Source organism: Lepidochelys olivacea (assembly GCF_965140295.1).
Source record: "Lepidochelys olivacea isolate rLepOli2 genome assembly, chromosome: 2".
Classification (NCBI taxonomy): domain Eukaryota; kingdom Metazoa; phylum Chordata; order Testudines; family Cheloniidae; genus Lepidochelys; species Lepidochelys olivacea.
Genome location: NC_140412.1, coordinates 216159272 through 216186060, shown reverse-complemented (window position 1 = coordinate 216186060; position 26789 = coordinate 216159272). Strand labels below are relative to the sequence as shown.

Below are 26789 nucleotides of genomic sequence, written 5' to 3'. Positions count from 1 at the left end.
CTAACCTCAGGGCAGACTTACAAACCAGGGCACTAATCCCAAAGTGGCTGTGAGTTCTATACTTAGATTTCACCAACCAAGTACCAGGTGTGAACTCCTCAGCCATCACAACAGCCTTAACATGGAGTCATATGGGCTCTTGCCACCCAGACAAGCCTACCTTTGTGATAAATGATCCTTTATACCAAAAATCACAACAATATTCAGATTACTCCCATTCCTAAAGGACCAGTCACTTAGCCCAAGTTCACCCTAAATCTCTCACCAAAGGCTACACTTGTAGCCAATCCTATATTAAAGTAACTAAAGGTTTATTAACTGGGAAAAAGAAATGAGAGTTATTTACAAGGTTAAAGAGGGTGAGTATACACACAAACAAATGAATTGCAGTTTTGGGTTCCAAAAAGTAATAAAAGTTATTGTAAAGCACAAGCTCTATATGTCCTTTAGGACTAACCCAAGCTAAGCAGCTTGAGGATCCCTTACTTATGCTTAGAAACATTGCCCTCACCAAACATACCCTGCGAGGGAAAGGGCAGAGGAGAATCTTGTCAGTTGTCTTTTGCTCACCTAAGCACAAAAGCTACTATTGTGGGTGGGCTGCAGAAAGGGCTGGACAATAAGTTCCCTCACTCTTCACCAACTCACTGTCCAAGTAAAGGGAATTAGGTACAATCTACTGCTTCAGAATTCATCATTAACACAAATAATATTTAAAATATCATCATACTCCCTTGGTTGTTTGTTTTTTTCAAAACTGTATGCAGCATTTCAACATAAGCCCTTTGTATCCATTGTCATGTAAATGGAAAATCGAAGTCATTACACATTCCATCCTATTTTCATGAAATATAAGTTTATTTCAGTAAATAAGATAATTCCAAGTATAATTAGGACAACGATGTTAAAAATACAATTTTCAGTTAAGTGCTTGTTTAATTATACATTAACCTGCCTGTTCTCCAGTTGATGCCAACCACATACAGTATAATTGGTATTAACCTACTGATGGTGATAGCATTTTTTTTTTAAACACTACATGGGCCCAATACTAGAAAAATGTTGTGATGTCACAGGACAAGACTTTGCAGGGTCTAGGTGCACTGCTATGCACAGACTTAGTACTCTCAGAAGTACTCGTTATTAAAGCTGGAGCACGAGTCACAACTGTAGTTAAGATTGCCTATGCATTTCCAATATAAGCCCAATTTTTAAATCATTCTTACATTTCCACACTTTGGGCAGAGCCTTGGTCTGGAAAAGATGCTAAACTTTATTCTATTGTCCTGGAGTATGAAGAGAGCTAATAAAATAGACATTACCCATTGACATTACCCATTGAGACCTAGGATGCGGTGCTAGGGTCCTAGGTCCCAGAGATGGTGATCTAAGTCACTGGATCGCAGGCAGAGGGTGCTCCATTGACCTATGGGATGGTCCGATAATCAGCTTGCCCTTAGGTGTTGGGGTCTTAGCTGAGTCAACCGCCTGGTGCGGTGTCTGCGGTGCCAGTTGGCATACATGTTCTTTAGCCGCCAGGGCTGCTTCGGGCAATGAGGGCCTTAGAAGAGTCCAACGTTCCCTGCCACTCCCAGGAGTCGGAGGCAGATCCCTGGCTGGGCTGGGAGGGTCCAATCTCTGTGGTACCCCTGTGAAGCCCAGGGGCGGGCACATGGCCTGACATGGGCTTTGGGCAAAGGACCTCTTTCCCTTCCAGTGCCAAGAAGCTCTTCTTCTTTTGCCGCTTCTTAGGCACCAGTGAGGGGGAAACGGTGCTGGGTGGAGCCCTGTGCCAGTGATGTGCTCCACACTGATGCCAAGGTGCTTGGCATGTGTTCCGAGTGGGAGGGCTCTGATGCAGGGCAAAGCGCAGCCTCCAGGAGGAGGGCCCTCAAGCAGATATCCTGCTACTTTTGCGTTCAAGGGTGAAAGTTTTTACAGATTCTACATTTGTCCTTTCTCTGGGACTTCCCCAGGCACTTTAAAAAGCTGTCATGGGGGTCACTAATAGGCATCGGCCTACTGCATGCCAAGCATGGTTTGAAGCTGGGAGAGTTGGGTATGCCCTGCTCCTGGGCGAAGTTCCAGCTGGGACTCTAACTATAAAATTAACCTAACACTTAACTTAATCGCTAACTAAGTACCTACAAACTATATACAAAGAAGACAGACAATGGCTGTAAAGAACCGCTAATGCTCTTGCGATGCAAGACTAGGAGCTCCAACCAACCGTCATGGGTGGTAAGAAGGAGCTGAGAGGGCATAGGGTCAGCAACGCTTAATATACCGATGCATGAGCACGGCACTCATGGAGGCTCCACAGCTGACCCTACGGAAAACACTAAAGCAAAAGTCTCTGACAACTGTGCACGTGGGCGTGCACACACCTAGAATGGAATCAACATGAAGAAGCACTCGAAGGACACCAAAGCTTCACAATGTTTAACGTAAATGGTTTGTCTCCTCAAAGAAGTCAATTCAACAGGATGCACTAGAGTAGGATGGAAAATTTTCATAGTTCCAGTGACGCAGGGTTCTGAGGACTGGTCACACTGCAACCCTATGCCTGAATTATGTTTAGGCAAAAAAGTGTCATTACATTACAATAACATGAGAAATGAGAAAGAAACAAATGATGTAGATTATAAGACCTGATCTCAGAGGTGCTGGTTTAAATCTCGAGTTACATAATCAACCTCTGTGGATTTACATCATGATCTGCTTAATTCAGAGAAGAATCTGGCCAGTAATAATTATTTAAGCACATGAGATTTATAGTTTTCAGCAGGAAAGGTAGAGTTGCTACACTAATACATGATTTAATTAATCCATCCCCAACCAACAGCAGTAGCTCTGTCAGTGGGAGAAGCTGTCAGCCAACATAGTGCTGCCCACAGCATTGTTTAGGTCGGTGTAACTTATGTCACTCGGGAGGGTTGCTTATTCACACAGCCAAAGTGTTAACACAAATACAATTATCATGTGCATACATAAAGGGGAGAACAGACTGTTTGCAATGGAGACAGCTAGAAATTACAATTACCATGCAGGATTGGGAAAGGGGGATAATATATTGTTTTAGAATAACTATGATTGAAAGGGATTAAGCTGATAACAGTGGAATCTCAGACTGTTTCAAACCATTCCCCTGCCTGTGAAGGCAGTGCCAAAATCCAATGATAGCTTGAGTTTGGATAAATTTTAATTTAATTTCATTTTGATAAAATTCTTGAGAAATTTCATATTATAAAAACATGTTATTACAGCCATATTATCTTGCATACTAACTGTAATGAAACTTCCTTTACAGTGAAACCTGCATAGATGATCCACATTTTTCAGCCTTCTTCAGTGAAAGGTTTGCTACCTCTGATTTTTAATGAAAAATAAATATACAAATAAGGTATGTGAATAGTTATATTTCTTCCTCCTGCCTTGAAAATTGCTAAGACTTACAAGTTGGCAAATCACCCTCAGTATTTCATCTTGTGACTGACTGATTTTCTGGGAGCTTTAAATAGTCTGGGCCCAAATTACCATTATCCTGCACCTTATATGGTAATTTATAACAGTGCAAAGTGAGTGTAAAATGTTACCACTTTGATTTGGCAGTAATTTACATCCACTTTGCACTAGTGTAAAACAATGTACAAGGTTTAGGGCAGTGGTGAATCTGGACCTTTACTCCTTGCTTTGGTTCCCTTCACATTCAGAAATATATCCACTTCAAATCAGTGGAGCTATGTTAATCTGATCCAATTGGGGTTGGGCTTTTTTTTTTTAATATATTTTCTAAGACAAATTATTGTATTTGAAATAGATAGTAAAAGGGGTGGCTTACAAGGCAAGTGTGAAATATATGAGTGATGGCATGTGCCCAACAGTGATGTTCCGGGGTGATGCCAGAAAAGATGGCTTCTTGTTTGTGTTACTAAAAAGGGCCCCAGGTCACATCCAATGGTTCACCAATGACTGCAAGTATTATGATTGGAGGGAGTGTTTTTCCTATGTTGTTTTACTGGGAAAATATTTAAGTATCACCCACATATCATTGCACAAGTTCAGACCTGCAGCACAAAGCCATCATCATGAAAACAGAAAGGGATGGAATATATTGTACATTAGAACAAAAAATAGAAAAACAACAATTTAATATATATTGGTTATAATACTTTAACCAGTATTTCCTAATTCAACCTGAATAAACCTTAATTCAATTAAATGAATTTAGAGATTCTACCAAAGTCTGGTCACTACCTGTAATTTCACAGATAATATCCATTAGAGGAAAATACAGTAGACCTACTGTGTATCTGAGCAGAAAATACAGAGGCTTGTAGAATTGCTTACAAGCACTGAACAGTCCTTTTTCAGCCAACAGGTATAACTGGATATAAATAAGATATCATAATACAGCACCAGAGAAACATCTGTTTAGTGTCTTCAGCTTTCTCATTTTATAGAAGAAATGTTTCAAAATTAGGGATGGATTTTTTCTAAAGAATGCAAATTTATGAAACTATGAAGCAGAATGAGTGGGAAAAAAATCCCCTGCTGACATCTTCCAACCATTCTCAAAAGCATTCTAAAAAAAAAAAATAATTGTATCATAATCTTGCAAGATGTTCATGTTCTCTAAGAATCCCAAAGTCTTTTTCATTTATTATTAGTAAGAAACAAACAATGCTGCAGGATCGGAGAAAAATATCAGTAATATCTTACAAGTACAAACGGGCATGTCAGAGGCTCTTTACAAACACATATTATGTGACAATATTATCTGTCACAGTTCAGGGCAACTGCACCTATATTCCTCTTCTATAGTCCAGAAGTACACCCACTCTTGGCTCCTGGCTCTGACCTCAGATATCACCTCTTTTGGGCAGAGACCCTCATCTCTCTCCCTTCTGATTGTGGTATTTCCAGGATGAACAGTTCCCTGTCTACATGGTGATAACCTCTAGTAGGGCAAAATGCCTAAATGGCCAGCATCTGCAGTGTCCTTTTTCTTCAGAGACTAACAAACAGTGTATTTACCAGCAGTTAAGTTACCACACAGCCCTTTATAAGAGACCACATTTATTCTTAAGTTGAAGCTGAAGCATTACAGAGCACACACATTAAAAACAATAAGAGAACCTACATACATACTTAAAAGCCTGTCAGAGATCACCACCTCACTTCAACAAGGTTGATTAATCCTTCAAACCACAGCACAAGGGTCTTTTTTTTTTCCTGTGGTCACATATTAATCACAGCTTCAGCTCAGAACAGGCACCCTCATGACTCTGAGAGTCACTCTTTTATCCTGTTTGGGTCTTTGAAGCCACCAGGAATAGGTAATCAGCCAAACAAAGGTCCTTCACACTTAGGGTGAAGCTTCAAAAAGCTCAGTTCTTGCATAACCAGAGGAGATTCATTTGCATTCACGTCCCCTAGAGATTTTCTGGGAAACCGACTTAATTTTAAGAGTTCACTCTTGAGGCTTGGCTACACTTGCGAGTTAGGGCACATTAAAGCAACCCTGAGTGCCCTAGCTCACTCTCCGTCCACAGTGGCAAGGCATGTAGAGCGCCCTGACTCCACAGCTAGAGCGCTCCTGGTACTCCACCTCGGCGAGAAGATTAATGCTTGTTACGCCTTGGCTGAAATATCTGGGTTTCAGTGTGAACGAGGTGTTGCATTACTGCGCTCTGATCAGCCTCCGGAAATGTCCCATAACCCCCAAGTGGCCACTCTTCTCATTGTTTTGAATGCGGATATGCCCTTTGAAAGCTCCGTTGCTGACAACCGGCTGCTTATCTGCTCCGAAACAAAGCAACCATTAGTGTGGAATGCTGTGTGTAAGAAAGAGGCGGGGGGAGGGGAGGTCTGCTGCTGTCTGAACTTACAAGACAGCATGCTGACATGCTCTCAGCCCCCTCAAAACCCACTCTCTCTCCCCCCACATACACACAACACACTCCCTGTCACACTCCACCCCACCACACCCCCATTTGAAAAGTATGTTGCAGCCACTTGCATGCTGGGATAGCTACCACAATGCACTGCTCTTGGTGGCCGTTGCAAGAGCTGCTAATGTGGCCACGCCAGTGCGCTTGTAGCTGTCAGTGTGGACAGACTGCAACGCTTTCCCTACTGCACTCTACGGAGGCTGGTTTAACTCAAAGCGCTCTACATCTGCAAGTGTAGCCATGCCCTTGGTTTAGGCCATTGTTCAAGCTCATTGTTCAAGAGATTCCTCTGAAGTTCACAATACTTCAACATTTACATCAGTCAAGTATTTTAGATAAATTACATACACTTCACCTGAGAAGTAGATCGCATCATGAAACAGCCCTCCCACCCCCAAATACACCAAGAGAACTTGCTTCAATACAGAAATAACCCTCCCATCCTCCGACTGCACACCCCTACTTGTCACCTATCATCCCATTCTGAAACCTATATAGGGTAAAAAATAGCTACAACCCATACTCAATAAGGACCCCTTTCTGAAAGAAATCTTTCCTGAACCCCCTCTTCTGGCCTTCAAACAATCCCCCTAACCTCTCCAAGCTCATCATCACAAACAAGCTCCCTACAGACCAAGACACATTGATTCAAAGCGGCACCAGACCTGCCAGAGCAACAAATGCAAAACCTGTAGATATATCTCTATTGCTACTATAATTAAAAATAAAACCTCCCACAACAGAACTTTCAAAATCCCTGGGTCTTAAGCGCCTGTCATAACCTGTGGTGTACCTCATCCTGTGCACTAAATGCCCGAGTAACAACTACGTGGGTGAAACCAGACAATCACTACACTCTCAAATTTCACACAGGAAAATGATAAAAGACAAAAACACACCACATCACTTGTCAGTGAACACTTTCAACAAAGCGATCACTCTATAACTGTGGGCTTGGCTACACTTGCAGATGTGGAGCGCTGGGAGTTAAACCAGCTTTTGGAGACTGCAGCAAGGAGAATGCTGCCGAGTGTTTACACTGTCAGCTGCAAGCGCACTGGCGTGGCCACATAAGCAGCTCTTGCAACACCACAGAGAGCAGTTCATTGTGGTAGCTATCCCAGTGTTCAAGTGGCTGCACCGTGCTTTTCAAATGGGGGTGTGGTGGGGTGGAGCGTGACAGTGAGTGTGTTGTGTGTATGTGCGGGGAGAGAGTGTGCATTTTGGGGGGCAGAGAGCATGTCAGCATGCTGTCTTGTAAGTTCAGACAGCAGCAGACCCCTCCTTCCCCCAGCCTCTCTCTCTCACACACACTCACAGCAGCAGCATTCCACAGTAATGGTTTGCTTTGTCCCGGAGCAGATAAGCATGCGGGCTGTCAGAAATGGAGCTTTGAAAGGGGATATTCGCATGCCTGCAGCCGAGTTCAAAACAAGAAGAAGAGTAGCCCCTTGACTTCAGGGGATTATGGGACGTTTCCGGAGGCCAATCACAGTGCAGTAATGCAACTCGTCGTCCACACTGACATCCGAGCGTTTCAGCTGGGGCACAGCAAGCTTTATGCTTCTCATGGAGGTGGATTACCAGGAGCACTCCAGCTGCAGAGTCCAGGCCCTACGTAAAAGGATAAATGGACACAAATCAGATATTAGGAATGGCAATATACAATATACAAAAATCTGTAGAAGAACACTTCAACCTCCTGCAGCAAAAAAACTTCAGGACCAGACTTCAAAGAGAAACTGCTGAGCTTCAGTTCCTTTGAAAATTTGACATCATCAGCTCAGCATTAAACGAAGACTGAATGGCTAGCCAGCTACAAAAGCAGTTTCTCCTCCCTTGGTGTTCACACCTCAAATGCTAGAAGAGGGCCTCATCCTCCCTAATTGAACTAACCTCGTTATCCCTAGCCCGATTCTTGTTTGCATATTTATACCTGCCTCTGGAAATTTCCACTACATGCATCCGACAAAGTGGGTATTTACCCATGAAAGCTCATGCTCCACTACGTCTGTTAGACTATAAGGTGTCACAGGACTCTTTGCCACTTTTCATAGAATCATAGAATCATAGAATATCAGGGTTGGAAGGGACCTCAGGAGGTCATCTAGTCCAACCCCCTGCTCAAAGCAGGACCAATCCCCATCTAAATCATCCCAGCCAGGGCTTTGTCAAGCCTGACCTTAAAAATATCTAAGGAAGGAGATTCCACCACCTCCCTAGGTAACGCATTCCTGTGTTTCACCACCCTCATAGTGAAAAAGTTTTTCCTAATATCCAACCTAAACCTCCCACACTGCAACTTGAGACCATTACTCCTTGTTCTGTCATCAGCTACCACTGAGAACAGTCTAGATCCATCCTCTTTGGAACCACCTTTCAGGTAGTTGAAAGCAGCTATCAAATCCCCCCTCACTCTTCTCTTCTGCAGACTAAACAATCCCAGTTCCCTCAGCCTCTCCTCATAAGTCATGTGTTCCAGTCCCCTAATCATTTTTGTTGCCCTCCGCTGGACTCTCTCCAATTTTTCCACACCCTTCTTGTAGTGTGGGGCCCAAAACTGGACACAGTACTCCAGATGAGGCCTCACCAATGTCGAATAGAGGGGAATGATCATGTCCCTCAATCTGCTGGCAATGCCCCTACATATACATCCCAAAATGCCATTGGCCTTCTTGGCAACAAGGGCACACTGTTGACTCATATCCAGCTTCTCGTCCACTGTAACCCCTTTCTGCCTTTTTACAGGCCCTCTATGTGCCTTGCCAGTGTGGACACCTCAGAAGTTAGGGAGCCCAGGGCTGATTTAATGTGCTCTAACTTGCAAGTGTAGCCAAGCCATAGCCTATCAATCCTTATACTCAAAGGAAACCTGCACAACACTTTCAAAAGATAAGCCTGGGAGCTTAAATTCATAACTTTGCTAGACACTAAAAAACATGAACTGAATAGACACACCAGATTTATGGCTTATTACAACAATCTATAACCCACTAACAACAACCCCCTTCCCGCCCCCAGCTGCCTTCTTCCTCCCATTCCTTTCCTCTGTGATTGGGCAGGTGTTAACAGGCCACTTCACCTTGAATGGTCCCTTGAATACGTGTTAACTGCTTATGCTCAACAAGCTGCTCCACTTTGTACTGTATTGAGCTGGGACACTCTGGGTATGTCTACATAGCAAAGAAAACCCCATGGCTGGCCCATGCCAGTTGACTTGGGCTCCTGGGACTCAGGCTGAGGGGCTGTTTCCCTGCACTGACTTTTGGGTTTGGGCTGGAGCCCAGGCTCTACGACCCTGCAACGTGGGAGGGTCTCAGAGCTCAGGCTACAGCCCAAGCCCAGAAATCTACACAGGAATGAAACAGCCCCAAAGCCCAAACCCGACAAGCCTGAGCCACCTGGCCTGGGCCAGCTGCGAGTGTCTTGTTGCTGCATACATACCCTCTGCGTACTTTTCCCAGTCCCGAAGAAGAGCTCTGTGTAAGCTCAAAATCTTGTCTCATAAACAGTTGTTGGTCTAGCAAAAGGTATTACCTGACCCACCATCTCTCATAGAATTCCACAACAACACACACACACTTTTTTTTTTTTTTTTTTAGAATCAGCTCCTAAAATATTTAAATTCAATTCAATAAGCTTTGACTGAATTCTTCGAGGTTTGTCCAGTAGCTCTCACAGTATCATTTTTGCCATAATTATCACAGTATCGTTCTTGCTTAACCCCTTAACTCGCGTCACACACTTGGTATGACAAAATGTCCAATGGTGTGACAACATATACTACACACATCACTGGACATCGGCAATACCAGGAGGGATGAGGTAGAGTGCCGATGAGAAGCGCAATCAGGAAAGTAACAAATACTTTCCTCATGGATTGTATTTTCTAAATGGACAACCAACCTAATTCTCAATTACTGAGGGACAATATCACTCATTGATATATTTTGCTTTCCACAACCAAATCTCTGTACAAGTTTTCATGAGTGATGTACCCGAGTATTCGGATTCTAATATATAAACTGTATTGTTAAATCTACTCTCCTAAATTTGGGTTATCCTGTATCTTGGAGTGAAAGCAATGGCATTTTGCAAACATCAATAACCCAAGCGAAACTGCTACAGTCATCAGTTAAGTATTTTAAAATAATAATACAATATCCCTTTAGGCCATGGTGACCATATTGGGGCAGAATGCACTAGAAAGACACTAATTATTCTGTATTGTTTAAAAGTGAATTGTCATTTCTTTTATTTATTGCAGCTAGACACTCTTCAGCTGTATCACCCCTGAGATGGTAAAGATTTGATCAGTACAAAAGGTCTGTCTGAAGCAAATGTATGGGCAATTGAAGATAGTGTCATGACACTCCAGCCTTTGGATGTTTGATACATTCTTTTCTGTATGCTCAAATGTAAATAGATTTAATCCAACAGATACCACATGCAAACATCATCCAGGTGCTTGTCCTGCTGGGACAGTCTCATTCTTTTTCCTCCCTGTACTCCCTTATGACTATCTCCTGTGCTGGTATCTGGGGAAGGACAAGAGGAGTCTAAAGTGTATCTACAGGTGTTCTTTAGCCCATAAAGGATTTTGTTACCGTAGAACCTCAGATTTACGAACACCAGAGTTACGAATTGACCAGTCAACCACACACCTCATTTGGAACTGGAAGTATGCAATCAGGCAGCAGCAGAGACCAAAAAAAAAAAAAGGCAAATACAGTATAGTGATGTGTTAAACATAATCCACTAAAAAAAATAAGGGAAAGAAGTATTTAATTTCTGGATAGTAAAGTGTCAAAGCTGTATGAAGTCAATGTTCAGTTGTAAACTTTTGAAAAAACAACCATAATGTTTTGTTTAGCATTACAAACATTTCAGAGTTACAAACAATTAGTAACTCTGAGGTTCTACTGTATTAGTAAAATGATTTCTGGCTATATAGTATGAATAGCTATACAGTATGGAACCAAATGTTATTTCTACCTTCTTTTGTGCAACTTAAAAGGTTCTTTTACACCATGCTTTCTTATCACGAGCACTGTGCTGCATACCACAGGGTCTAATAAACAAAATAATTAGCTTCGGAGCCACTGCTCGCTCCTTCCTCTATAGAGATTTTTATACTGTGAATGTCATTATTTTGTTATATGCAGTGTTGTAAATGTCTTGTTGTAACCATCTTGTCCCCAGGACTTGGAGAAGAGCTGTGTGTAAGCTAGAAAGCTTGTCTCACCAACAGAAATTGGTCTAATAGAAGACATTACCTCACCAATCTCGTCTCTCTATTATCTTGTTAATTATACAATATAAACACTAGGACTCGCAAAAGAGTGTTGTGATGAACATGACCACAAACTTCTGGTGTGTTTTACAGAACACCATCTTGGAACTGGAGTTAAGGGATGTTAGAAATCACTATAGAATCTTCTTATAATCATCCAGACCACACCACACTATCTATTGTCTACAGTCAAGCTCTACGATACAACCGCATTTGCTCCAACCCCTCAGACAGAGACAAACACCTACAAGATCTCTATCAAACATTCTTACAACTACAATACCCACCTGCTGAAGTGAAGAAACAGATTGACAGAGCCAGAAGAGTACCCAGAAGTTACCTACTACAGGACAGGCCTAACAAAGAAAATAACAGAACGCCACTAGCCGTCACCTTCAGCCCCCAACTAAAACCTCTCCAACGCATCATCAAGGATCTACAACCTATCCTGAAGGACAACCCATCACTCTCACAGATTTTGGGAGACAGGCCAGTCCTTGCTTACAGACAGCCCCCCAACCTGAAGCAAATACTCACCAGCAACCACACACCACACAACAGAACCACTAACCGAGGAACCTATTCTTGCAACAAAGCCCGTTGCCAACTGTGCCCACATATCTATTCAGGGGACACCATCATAGGGTCTAATCACATCAGCCACACTATCGGAGGCTCATTCACCTGCACATCTACCAATGTAATATATGCCCCTCTGCCACGTACATTGGCCAAACCGGACAGTCTCTGCGTAAAAGAATAAATGGACACAAATCAGACGTCAGGAATTATAACGTTCAAAAACCAGTCGGAGAACACTTCAATCTTTCTGGTCACTCGATTACAGACCTAAAAGTGGCAATTCTTCAACAAAAAAACTTCAAAAACAGACTCCAACGAGAGACTGCTGAATTGGAATTAATTTGCAAACTGGACACCATTACATTAGTCTTGAATAAAGACTGGGAGTGGGTGTGTCATTACACAAAGTAAAACTATTTCCCCCCACACACATACACACACTGTTCCTCAGACGTTCTTGTCAACTGCTGGAAATGGCCCACCTTGATTATCACTACAAAAGGTTTTTTGTTTCTCTCTCTCCTGCTGGTAATAGCTCCCCTTACCTGATCACTCTCCTTATAGTGTGTATGGTAACACCCATTGTTTCATGTTCTCTGTGTATATAAAATCTTCTCACTGTATTTTCCACTGCATGCATCCGAAGAAGTGGGCTGTAGCTCACGAAAGCTTATGCTCAAATAAATGTGTTAGTCTCTAAAGTGCCACAAGTCCTCCTTTTCTTTTTACAAAAAAAGAGGACATTATCTGCCCTGAAGAACACCTTGTTTCTCATGGTTTCTTGCAGCAAGTAATTTCACAGAAAAACTGCTTTTCAATTGGTGTTTCAGCATATCAATTTAACAACTGTCCCACATTATCAATCAGAGAAAACTGATATAAACTGAATTGCTGTAACCCATAATCAAGTCCAAAACAAAGACTGTGCTTCTCATTCTACTCGTGAACTTACAAATGCTTTACCTTTAAAAATTCATCAATAGCCATATAAAAAATCAATAGTTATCTGACTGAATCTTGCTTCCAACAAAGTGTTTATCTCACTTTCATTTTCAAGTGAATCACTAAACAGTACTTTGAAATACTGTCACATAAAAAGGGATAATGTTTATCCTGCCTCTTATCATCAATATCACCATCCACAATTGCTACTGTATTCATATATTGTTTCCATTATGATCCTGATTTTGGAGAGGCTTAGCATTTCAATCATTTCAGCTTCTCGCTTATAAAAGCTGAATCTTGTGCACACATAAAATCATATTTAAAAATAAGTCATATGTCAGTCATAAGTCAGTTTGTAACCAAGGCTGGTGGAAGCCAGTGTGACTGGTGTGTTGATGACAAGCTGCTGGGGTCAGAGCTGCCAGATCAGGGTTTCAACTACACACAGACACTTAGCGTGACCTGCATGCTGCTAAACTGAGAGTGGCCCAACTGAGAGTGGGAGCTACAACAGCAAAGCATTGTAAGGCACGCTGGGTTAGAGTGGCAGGCAGTGACAACCTCTCATTGGTCTAGATTGCACCCCAGAATGTGAAAGATAGTAACTAATTAGTACAGGGGTGGGAAAACTACGGCCTGGGGGCCCCATCCAACCCTTCAGATGTTTTAATTTGGTGCTCGAGCTCCCGCTAGGGAGCAGGGTCCAGGGCTTGCCCCACTCCGGTGCTCCAACCGGGGAGTGGGATGGGGGCTCCCGGAAGCAGCAGCACATCCATCCTCTGGCTCCTACACGTAGGGGCAGCCAGGGGCTCCGCACACTGTCTGTGCCCCAAGCACAACTCCCATTGGCCAGGAACCTGCCCTAGCCCAGAGCCCCTTCCCATACCCTCAACTCCTCATTTCTGGGCTCACCCCAGAGCCCGCACTCCCAGCCAGAGCCCTCACCCCCTCCTGTACCTCAACCCCCAGTTTCATGAGCATTCATGGCCCGCCATACAATTTCCATACCCAGATGTGGCCCTCGGGCCAAAAGGTTTACCCACCACTGAGTTAGTATGTAATATTTGCTAGCTGACCTGTTCTCTAGTACACCACTACCCTGATATAACGCTGTCCTCAGGAGCCAAAAAATCTTACCGCATTATAGGTGAAACCACATTCTATCGAATTTGCTTTGATCCACCAGAGCGCGCAGCCCCGCCCCCCGGAGCACTGCTTTTCCACGTTATATCCGAATTTGTGTTATATTGGTTCACATTATATTGGGGTAGTGGTGTAGTTGGAAAGCTGAGGAACATAATTTTCTGAAATCCCTTGCTGCCACTGTTGGCAGAGGCTCTTCAAACATATTGCTGCTTGAGCTGTTATTGTATAATAAGCCAATTAGATGGAGCATTCACTCCCTCTTCTCATGGTTTCATATCCCAGATAAATATCTTTCATTCACTGTTTTGGGGGTCTGGGAAATGGATGAACTTGGTATAAATGAAAGCTAAGGAAGAGCTGCACTGGATTTTTAGAGGTCAGGAACAGTGTTTGACTGCATTACTCAATATTTCTCACAGACACTTTGTTCCTGAATATAAATCCTGATTTTTAACATTCCTATTCCAAGCACTGAGCCTCTCTAGAGCCATGGCTACTAACCATGTTGCATTGGACATGGTTTTGTTATGTGGAAAATAAATGCTCTTTGGATATTACGGAAGATTACGAAATTCATTTTCAATTGTGAACTAAGCAGGATTTACAAACCTTAAGAGTCACATTGTCTCTGGCCCTTGCATAGATGTGCAGAGGGAAGACAAGCAGCTTTCAACTTCCAGATTCATCTGGTTAGCTAGCTACTGTAGTGTGGATATATTTTGTTGTTTTAGGCTCTGAGCACAACAGGGTAATGTTATTATATAGCTAATTACACTAAAGTTTATATTCTACTCAAATTCTGAAATGTAGATAGTTTATGGGACTAATTGGCTTTGTATCACACAGCAGTGTACATGTGAATGACACAGTCTGATCATTAAAAGATTATGTGATCACATTAATGCTTCTCAAAAAATAATAGCTCACAGGAACAGAAAACATTTACAAGAGCTCACTAGAAATTACACATTATCTTGTGGCTGATTACCCGACCTCAATTTTCCATGTTGCTCTTAATTACACTTTTAGCAAAATTTTGGACAGTCACAATGATACAAGTTAAATTCACCTAATGAAAAACAGCATGCTGTTTTAGTAAGAATACACCTTGTTCTCAGCTTCAAATTATAATACATTACCTGAAAGAGTGGCCACGTGAAATATTTATCAATATATGAATGTTTCAGTGGAACCCTGCAAACATACAATCACTGTTCATATTAGCAATAACAAAAAATCTAATAAAGAACGATTACTTACTTGATTAAGAATGTCTTGTTTCTGTAGTGCATGCAAAGAAAGAAAGAGAGAACACACATATTAATGCAGTATATATAGTAACACTCAGACTCTGTTTTTATAATAGGACTATTTTAGTTGAAAGTTTCGTTTTGTAGATAAACAGGTTTGAAAGAGAACAAACATTCTATTATTTTATGTTAGAATAGTTGTTAAAAATGGGTCTAGTCTTGATTAGTTAGACAGTGCAAGCATTTGGTTTTTAACCATGCAATGATAGATATCCAAGGAAAAATAACAATGAAAACAATGTCTTGCAACTTTCACCATCAGCCCAATGTAGTTTGTGTAAGTTATCTGTGGTCAACAATGGATGTCAGCAACCGGTGTTGCTGAACCAGTTCTGAGCAGTTTAACTACAAGCGCAAAGGATAGTCTCTGGTCAGCACCATTTAAAAACCTGTGATGAAATGCTACGTTTCCTATCATTTGTACAATAAGTAAATCAAAGCAGTGCTTTGGATGAAGGGATTGTATTAACTTTTGCCATTTATCTACAAATGCTCAAAACTACTTCAGAGCAAAAATTACCACTCTAGATGTATCTCTAGAAGCTGTGTTCTGGGTATGAATTCTATCTCAGATCTCTCTGCCTGTTCGTACAGCCTAGTTCTCTCTTCTGTACTGTCCTCCCCAAGAAGAGGCAGGCATCAACATGAGACCCATAGGCTGAGCAGAGGATATGGGAACAAGTATGGAGTCAGTGGAGATATTTTTTGAAGGGGGAACGGACATTGTGGGTGATCTGAGAGGAAGGGTGGTCCAGGATAAGGACATGGGACTTAAGAGACCCAGGTTTAATTCTTTGCTCTGCGACAGACTCCCTGTGTGACCTCAGTCGAGTCATTTGGACTCTCTGTATCTCAGTTTCCTATCTGTAAAAGTGGGGATGACAGCACCTCCCTACCTCATGTGGGTCTTGTGAGGGTAAATACATTAAAGATTGTGAGATGCTCAGATGCTATAGTGTTAGGGCCATATTAGTACCTATCATTGTTTGATTGATGTATGTGGGGGATGTTGGAGACAGAGCTGCAGACCCGACAACATCCTCCACTGCACCTCTCTGACCCCTTCTTTCCACCACACACTCTTCTGCACAGTTTCCACACCACCCCTCACTTGCTCTGACTCATATATTCCCCACTAACTGCCGAGATCACTACTCCGCTACGACTACCTCATTCCCTCCAACATGCTTGTTATTCCAAGCCACCTCCATGCACACCTACTACGCCAACACCCCCCCACACACACACCAGCTGCTTTGAGTACACCCTACACACACACACACGCTCTCACCAACTCCATCTTGCCACTTCATGCTACCAGGCCATACGGAGGTGGGAAAGTGGTGAGTCTGTGAGGTGTGCATGTACCAGAGGCAGGGGGCAGAAAGAGGCAGGAGAATGGAGTTGCAGAGTCACTACCCCAAAAATCTGGGACAAGCATATGCAGCATAGAAGGCTTATGGTGTGACTCAACTGACTCAGACTCGTGTGGCTATAACATTGCAGGGAAGACTTTCGGGCTTGAGCTGGAGCCTGGGCTCTAGGACCCTGAGAGGTGGGGAGGGTCACAGTACATTACAATTTTATATGCAGCCTGAGCTGAGTCAGCTGACCTGGGCGAGCCACCAGTCTTTTATTGCAGAGTAAACATAACCTCAGAGAGATGAAGTGGCCCATTTCATGTTAATGACATGTTCTCAGCTAAACGAGAACACCCCAGGGAGATCAATACAGCTTTAAACAATAGCTCTGAGACATGTGAACTGCTCTATTAATCTCAGTGGGTGTTCTTATTCCTCTCCCCAATGACTGCACTTGTGAGTCTGTGCTGTGCACCAAGCATGCCCATGCCCAAGACTCACCTTAGTCTTGGCACTAGGTGCAAGTTCCACACATGCTTATTCTCAGCTTCCCACACAGAGGGACTAGGCTCTTCCAGACCCCAACTCACATGGGGGGCATAGAGAGGGGCCTCCCAGGAAACAGATACCCTTGTAAAGTAGCTTTAATGAGGGCAAATGTCCCCAAAAGTATACGCAACATGGCTGTTACTCTGAAACCCAAAAGTATAAAATCCCCTTGACACAGGTGGATAGTAGCAATACACCCACCTAGTGCTCTCACGTTTCTGACAAAGACAGGATCTCAAACTCACAGTTCATAGGTGCAGCTTAGATCCAATGGCCACAGCATGTCCCCTTGAGCCACACAAATTGCTGAAACAGCCTGCCTTGAAACAGTCTTGTTACAACAGAGCCCTGGTCTTGCTATACATAAACATTTCATTGTCTTTGGCTCCATCTACTTTCTTAACTTAACCTTGACTATTTCTTCAATATAGCTCTTCTAAAGGGCCAGTGGGTGCCATGCACTAGCTGAGATAAATCCTGAATAACGGAGATGAGTTTTAGGAGCTCATCCCCTAGCAAGTCTAAAAGGTTGCTCCAAACTATGCCAGCTGACAATGACCACAGTGAGACTGAAATGATGTCTGGGAATCAATGGTCTTTACAGAAGCCACAGTCACATTCCCTACACCAAAAGCAGGAAGAGGGAGTGGCATAGGAGCTGCTACAATCAGGTCCATGACACTTGAGGGTCCCCTCCTATGTTGGATAACCCTCTGATGGCCAAGTTCATCATCTCCATTGCTGAACTAACCTCCCAATCTGACCGCTCTGCACAGCTTTATGTGACTCTACAAGGTGAAAGACAATGAAGAAACAAGACCCCATGATTTCAAAACTCAGTTTTGAATGTCAAAAAGGTAATAATTGTACTGGAGCAATCTGATTATTAAAGTGGCATATAATGAATTGCACTACAACAGCACTAGAGTGGAATACAGTGTTGAACCCACAGGACAAGGAGAAATCTGGAACATGAGATTGTTTAGGCTCTTTTATCTCCATAAATATAGTACACTACAAAGTTTCATAACATAACTCCAGGCATAAAAATAATGCGGATTCAAGATGATCAGCCAAGGATAACTCATAGCTCTACGGCAATGGTTCTCAATCCGCAGGTGCCCAATTACCACACAGCTGCAGCCCATGTGACATCCTCAGGGCCATACAGGTAGTATATATATTGTGTGCATGTGGCCCACAATGATAAATAGGTTGAGAACCACTGCTCTACAGATACATACAGATCCAGAGGTCAGATAAAATTACTTATTATTGCATTTTACCACCACAATTTGAAGTATCACAGAAGATCTCAAAGTTCAAGGGGCTTTAGTTGCCAATGTTTCTTGTCTTTAATATATACAATACAAAGTAATATATATGGGAACTGATTCACAACAAAGTTTACTTAGCACAAGTGCTCTCATATTATGAATTCCATATAAGTCACAGAAAAATATGCCAAGAAGGAAAATACATATTGAGCTAATTAGCTGTTTTGATATACATTATATGGATGTGCTAAAGAGTAGTATGTGGCTTTATTCCATAGGTTTAAATAGAAAAATACTTTTAAAGATAAACGGAAATGCTTTTTCTTAAATATATATATTTATTTTAAATACTGATTAAGATCCCATATCCATAGATAAGAACTCCCTACAAGAATTGAGGGCAATACCAAAAGCAGCATAAATTTTGCAGCTCCCTGTTCAGCTAAGGATTCCCTACATATTACTAAAGAAAGTTAATATTTAAAAAAAAGTTTATTAAAACCAGCCAAGGTCCCACTTCTGCATATATTTTAAGGCCTGAATGGACCAATGTGATCATCTAGTCCAATTTCATGCACAGCACAGCCCATAGAATTTCACCCAATAATTCCTGCATGAAGCCTAGTAACTTGTGGTTAAACTTGAGCTAACACAACCTTAATTATCCTACACTGATTGCAATAGGAACTGGTAACATCAGAGTGCGCCTACTCCTCCTAATAATAATGGGCATTATATCCGTGTCCGCCATAACTCCAAATCAGAATTCATATTCAAGGCCCTGTAGTAGCTTGTGTAGCCGCACTGATACAGGAATCATGCTGGACACACTGAGCTACCTCTCCTTATTGGTCTAACTGCACTACTGCAATTACAGAACCTAACAATACATTGTAGAATTTCCTAATATTACTCTCAGGCAATTTGCAATTCAAGCAAATATTCCTCACTCCCAAAATAATGATACAACAAGGTGTTTGCGTCCTTATGTGGCTAGGATTAAGGTTGCATGGGAAGCAGCATCACAAGTAAGCATTGCCTGAGTTTCCTAAGTTTGTTTTTTCTAACCTAAACATTCCTTCATGGATACGTGAGGAGATCTTACCTGAGCATTTCTAGGTTTTTTTTAAATTTGAATTTGGTGTTATGAAGTCCCACATCCCAAAAGAATATATGGAGCAGAAGGCATTGTTCTGTGGCAACATCTTAACTTCACCACAAAGATTTTTGTAAGTGATTTTTTTTAAATAAAAGAGCAACTGTAACTTTGTTTACACAAATAAATTATTCATCAGAATAAACATGAGTGTTCTATGGCTTTTGAATGATGGACTAGATCACTTCTTGAGGTCCCTTCCAGCCCTACATTTCTATGATTCTATGAAATGATCATATTAATAGATCCTTTTAGTTAAATAAATCTTTTTTTTTCGTTCTTCAGTATATGTTTTACTTTCAAAAGCACAAAGCATCACTCCAAACAGCAAATTTGTAAATAATTATCTATTTATAAATGCTTATTCTGCCACGTCATTTTTTAAAACATTTTTTACATTAATCACATTTTAAACCACTGAATAAAAAAGAAGAATTACCCCTTCAGGATTATATTTTGCTAGCACACCGTTACCATGGAATTCTTCCAGAACATCCTTAATCTTCTTGGTGGAGTCTAGAACAAAACAGAAAAAATAACAGTAAATTGATTTATACGGTATGAACCGTAGTCAAGAAAGGCATTATTTGTTTCAGACTGGGTTTGTGCTGTTGAGAATATAGTCTCTTTTCAAAGTGCATGCGTAATCTCCTCTAGGAGTATGGGAATTACGAGTGCAGTAAGAAGAGAACATATTGTACCCTCCAATTTAATAAAAACAAAGACAAAAACATTTGAAAAATTGTACCTGACCTAATCTTTGACTGTGGTTGAATAACACATTTCAGAAAAGGTCGTTTACATCAGCAACTTTAAGTCACTTTTGCACTCCCCTGATACTGTGCCAGCAGTGGATCAGGCTAGTCCTCCCCAGCGTTTCTAAACTAGATGTTTTCAGGCATAGGTCCCAATGGACACAAGAGTCATGAAAGCAGCCAGGACACACCAGAATGCAAGGAAGACCAGGGCAATGCTCCTTCTCCGCAACCATGCCCTCTACACCAGCCACAGGGAAGGGCATAGAAGCCATTGCACCAACTCTACACCACTCAAATATTCTCTTACCAGGGCCAGCTATGCAAGTGTTAAGAGTTATTTTACCCCAGCAGAATGGCGCAAAGCAACACTACCGCAGCAGCGGTATGGCTCTTTAACATTTGTATTCTTTTTCCCCACAGCTATAATTCTCAAACTGAAATTGAATGATTTTAAGCACTCCACATGCAGGAATGCTCTGCAGGTATTGACTCACAACTGGTAAATAATTTTCAACTGACATTCTGATTGCTCACTATTAATACAAAAATTTCAATAACTATTCACTATACAAATCCCTGGACTCAGATTCTTTCAAAGCACGCCATTCACTTACACATGACCATCTCACGTTATTTCAACCAGCTAACAGAAACTAACAACTCAGTCATGTCTTAAAATAGCTTTCAGCAGGCACTTTAAGTTACAAATAGCAGGCCTAGCTCTGTGTTTTTTAAAGTTATATCAGCAAAATACAATACTGTGGTAGCTTTTTAGAGTTCACCATCTGCAAACTGATTTAAAAAAAGAAAGTGCATCTTTAAATCAATAAATAGACCTGAAAAGGGAAATATGACACCAAGGAGGAATGTATGTAATTAAAAAAAAAAAGTCTTGGTTGTAACACATTACAAACTGAGGGGAAATAATTTCAGAGTAGTTCAAGCACTGTAAGAACTAATGCTTTCACAGTTATATAATAATGAAAGCTCTGGACAATATAGCTCTGAGGGTCTTTAACCCAAGCAAGTCTCTCCACCATGACAATGTTGCAATCCATCAGAGAAGACTCCTCAGCCCCCTAAGAACCCACCAATGAACCCCCTTGGCAGACATAATCTTTGTATTGAGGGATAGTCGAATAAGACACTATGATGAGCAGAGTGATTTAAATCATGATTTAAATCACTAGTCAGGAAGACTTGATTTTGGTTTTCTACATAAAAGTTTTCTACATAAAAGTGCATTCTTATTGGTTGTTATAAGCTTAATACATATTCTTCACAACTCAGAGATAGATATAGGTTTCATTTTTAGAAGGTACACACTACACATTTTTAAATAGGGATTTATGCTGAAAACTCTTCAGATTAGTTTTACAGCTGTATCAGAAAATGAATGATTGTTTGGTTATTTCATTTACCAAAGATAATTGAAGCAGACATTTATGAAGTCATTGGGAGCTAAACTATCTCCAGTTCAACAGGTTAATCATTAATATTTGGAGGATTTTCTTGCCATGCTGTATTAGGAGGAGAACTTCACCAGACAGGCATTTAAATTGTTTTATTTAACTAAAACAACAACGTTAAGTATTCTGGATTTTTTTCTTCAACAGCAAACATATAATATTTTAACAAAACAAGCATATGTCCCTCACTTCTCACATTTTTCTCCAGACTTCTTTTCCTTGTCCAGATCTATTCCACCCCCAACAATCTTCTATTCATTGAACTTTTTGAAACTTTGCACTTTTAGAGAGAGGTAAGCGATTGATTGTGTACACAAATTTGCAGAGGGACAACAGAGTTGAGGTCTGTTATTTCTCACCTCTATATATTATTTATTTTAAAACATTTTTGCTGTTAACAAGCATGTTACCTCTGGAGACACAAATCCACAGTTTGAGAACTGCAAAACTAAGAATCTCTGATGGTATCTTCTAGACTGAGCACTGAGTCCCATTGCGTACATAGAAAGATTAACCTAAATAATCTATACAGAAACCTGTGGAACCCCATAAAATTGGGTCCCTAATCCAGGAACTATTGGAACTCATTTACAAATCTTTTCATAAACATTACATGAATATATTGTCTCATAGTATAGAATTAGAATTTATAATCCCTATTCCATGATGAGATATCTTTGAGCTATAATCCTATCTTTAGATAGGTTTTTTCCCTCAAAAAGCATTTTATCAAAAAAATCCGATTTAAATAAAAAAAATCTGATTTAAATATTTTTTTTTATTTTTTTAAAAAAATCATTGATTTTTATCCACACTGATAATGAAAGACTGTTGCTAATTGCTGTCTTGTTCCATGATCTATGGTGTGTGAATGCCCCACAATCTGAAATGCACCAGACAAGTTCACTTCATTTTCTAGACACACAAAAAAATCTTTGTAATAAGGAAAATAGTACCATATAATGTGAGTTATACAATATGTTAAGAACACAGATACAGGGCAAAATTAGCCCTATTTGTATTATTAAACATTAATGTGATTGCAGTGCCCAAAGGAGGCCTCAAATCAGTATTAGGGCCCCAATGTGCTAAGTGCTGTAAAACTCATATTCCATGCAGAGAAGCACTTCAGGCTCTAAGGCCCCGATCCTACAAACATTTAGTCATCTGAGGAATTTCACAGAGAAAGCACTCAGTTGGATGAGATCCTTCCCTTTGGGCCGCATTCAGAGCTTGCTGATGGACAACTTCTCCTCTTTCACGAGACCCCTCACAAGGATCTATTCTACTGACCATCCTGCTGAATAACCATATGAACACACCTGCACTATATCCTAATCACTTCCCTTGCTGATAGCAAAGTCATCCAACTATCTGAGAGCCTGACTGAGATCAGCAAGTGTATGAAAGGTGGATGGCTGAAACTAAATCCGAGGAACACAAAGCTGATGTTGGTGGGAAGACAGGTAGGTAAAATAGAGAAATATAAAAATTCCCCCTTTCTGGGCCAGAAGCTACCCCCAAATAAAAGCCTCCCCTCTCTGAAGTGCTATAAGATTGAGTCAAGGCTTTTTATTAGAAATGGCTATACCTCTTCCTTCTTTTGTTTTCCCAGCGGTATTTTATTAATCTTTAAACATTATATACATATGTAACTGTAATTAATACAAACTCTATTACCAACAAGTTGGATATGTTTCTTATAACTTCTGAAAATTTTTAATTCTGCTCCCAGCAGTGATGCTTTAAAAAAATCTCAAGTAGAACTAAGATGGGGAAAGTTTCAGCAATAGCATCTCTACCCCTTCCCTTTATCCATGCCAGCTGGACCCTGTGGTCTAATGACATACTTCTCCCATACTCTGCATACCTGTAATTGAAAAGGAGGGATGAGGGTCTAAGTTCTGCCTAGGTTGCCCCAGCTCCCCAGGAGTCTTTTAGACACAACACAATATACCTTCCAACAACTGAGGCACGGTCATTTATAATTTCCCCTTGTTTATAGTCTTTCAAGCAGTTTTCAATCCATAGGACAGTATTAATATCCATGCCAACTTGAATGAATTTTTAAAAATGTCATGAGACAATATATCTTTTTTTTTTTTGTAATCCAAATATATTACATCGATTGCCTGCCCTTCATTCACTAGGTCTATCAGAAAAGAAATCAAGTTCTCCTTTCACAGTTTCGGTAACATAAACCAATACTGGGAGCATGTTCAGCCCAGCTCGCTTTAATAGGTTTCTGTAACAGGACTTGAATTGTAAGATCATTTCCAAACTTCGTTGCTACATGAAGGCCACATCAAATAAAATAAGAAATATTGGTTTGGAAAGTTATAAGCCAGTGAAAACGGGAAGATCCAACAAAACACCTTCTCAACCATACTGATAATTAAAACAACTAATGAGTAAATGCTTCCTGGGAAAACTAAACAAATTGCAAAGTATGATGTGGATCAGGCATAATACAAAAAGGAAACAAAGTGATTTATCATCCAATGACTAATTATTATCCTTCTTTGTGAGGAAACCATTGTAACAAGTAATTACCCTGGAAAGACTGTTTCTACAAGCAGGACTATGGATTGATCCAAAGTAGGCAATTTCAACTTGTGTCGGGTGTGTTTCTTTGGGGATAGGTAGGGTGACCATACATCCCACTTTGACCAGGACAGTCCCTTTCTTTAATCTCTGTACTGGCTTCTTTTTTTTTTTTTTTTGGCAAAAGTGATGATCAGGTGGCAAGAGCAAATGGGACAAATGCCCACTTTTGCCCCAAAACTGCGGCACGCACCCTTAGCAGGATGCAAAGGAATATGAAGGAGGGGCAAGTGGTGATGCCAGTTCTGCAGGGGGGTGAAGCGGAAATCAGGCCTCCAGCGAACAGCAACACCAGCTACACTGGGGGTGGGGAGGGAGAGGCAGGGTTCAAGTGAGCAGCAACAGCCATGTGGGGAGAGTGGTGGGAGGGAGGCAGGGCTCTGAGCAATTCCATCCCCATGCAGGGGGCAATCTGGGCTCAGATGAGAGCCCTCTGTGGCAGGAGCGGGGGGCAGGACACAGGCCAGCCCATATGTTGGCGGGTGGTGAGGGGGACAGGGCATGGGTGAGCGGCTTGAGCCAGACCTACTCAGTGTCCCATTTTCCCTTTGGAAAATATGGTCACCCTAGGGATAGGTTATCAGGGGGTTGGATGGATTTAAGCAGGGCTCTGGGGGTTATCTGGGGGCTATGGGACAGAGAGGTTTGGGGGTCATGGCGAGGAGAATGGGGTGACTGTGGGAGGGGTTTATTTGGGGGTCTATGGCAGGAGGGGGTTGGGAATGCAGGGAATGGTGTGGCGATGTCAGCGGCCACAGCTGGCTGTCGCTATGTCTGGCTTCCTCCTGTGCAGCCTCTTCACCTCTCCTCCCTTTGACTCCCTTACATCAGCCCCAGCTCTTCTTGCAGAGACCAGAGATGTGGGACAGACTTGCCACCACCACACCATGGATGGAGCAGGCTCGATGGCCACACTGGGGATGAATTCTGCCTGCAGCACTATGCCAGGGCCCAACAGACTTGCCTCACCAATTGCTGCTGATCTCTGGGGACTCTTCCTGCTTCTCCTGCTATTGGGCAGCCAGACAGCTCAGTGCCAAGCAGGCCCTGGTGCCACCAAAGGCTCTGGGCTTTGTGCATGGGCAGTGGGGTGGTTCTGATTTGGGGGGACCGAGTTCCCTCTAGCCCTAGCTACCTGCTGCCTACGCATAGAGAGAGACAATCCCTACCCCAAAGACCTTACAATCTAATTCATCAGACAAAGAAGTCATCTGATTCATAATTTACAGATGGGGAACTGAGACTCAAAGAGATTAAGGATCTTATTCTGCACATTTAACCGAACAAACGAAGGGGCCTGAGTGACTTTAATGGGACTACTCACAATATATAATATTAAGCACATGAACAAGTCTTCAGGAATGAAGCCGGAACAACTTGCCCAACGCCACGCTCTCAGTCTGTAGCAGAGCTGCAAACTGAATCCAGGTTTCCTCAGTCCTAATACATGATCTTAAACACAAGACCGCCATTTTTCTTAAATACATACATTTACGCATGAAAATTCTAGTATGTAGAGGTGAAGAGACTGTGGTACAATGGCATTACTCAGGAGAGGGGGGGAAAACAATAAATCATCCAAAATGAATACCAATCTAACCACTCTGTGGTTCCAGTACATACTATTATGGCCATAGGAAGCCCCTCTGGAGTTTAAACATTTGCACATCAGACTTTAACTGTTGAAATAAAATGAGCATGTTTAGGTTTTTAATTATGTTTTTAATTAGCTTGTGGCTTTTAAAAAAAATTATGGCCAGTTTTGTTTTTCTGTTTTTATCATTAAAACTAGTATGCAGTAATCCCTTTATTATTTATTTTTTTCCATGTGTTTTGAGACCTTGGCTGCACACTGTTTTATATCCCTGAAAATATGTTCTCTTGTGTTTCTTTGGACTTTGTTTTTTCTCTTTATGGATGTACAGCTTCCCTATTGAATTTGTTAAAAGAAATAATGGAAATACAGTTTAAAGATCCCAAGAAACAATTTATCCAAGCTTCGACATTACCTTCCCCTGACACACACACAGCAGTGACCTCGTTATGAGCCAGATCCTCATGTGAGTAAAATGAGAAGAAGTCTTACTGATGTCTGTGAGACTAGCACAGCACCTACCACAATAAGATCCCGGCCTATGACTAGGGCTCCCAGGTGCTATGGTAATACAATTATTAAAATATTATTATTGATGATATCCAAATAAGGGGGGCAAGCAGGATTTGGCCTTGTACTTTTGTGGGGCAGAAAGGGGATGGGTACCAGGTAATGTTAAAAAGAAAATCACAAAAAGAAAACAAACAATTATTAAAATTAATAATTCAGAGAAAACAAATCATTAGAATTAATTGCTTCTCCTACAACTAATTCAGGAAAATAAATCAAGA

At 41.4% G+C, this 26789-nt stretch overlaps 1 protein-coding gene across 2 annotated transcripts in view; it reads right to left on the bottom strand.

Annotated features, from left to right (window-relative positions):
- Positions 1-26789, bottom strand: part of DGKB (diacylglycerol kinase beta) — a 504484-nt gene that overhangs the window by 373353 nt on the left and 104342 nt on the right. For both annotated transcript variants that reach the window (XM_084618553.1, XM_084618552.1), the window contains exons 3-4: positions 20013-20089; positions 15181-15201 (exon numbers count right to left, since the gene is read on the bottom strand). In XM_084618553.1, coding sequence (XP_084474679.1) covers positions 15181-15201; positions 20013-20089 — 98 coding nt within the window. The remainder of the gene's footprint in view (positions 1-15180; positions 15202-20012; positions 20090-26789) is intronic.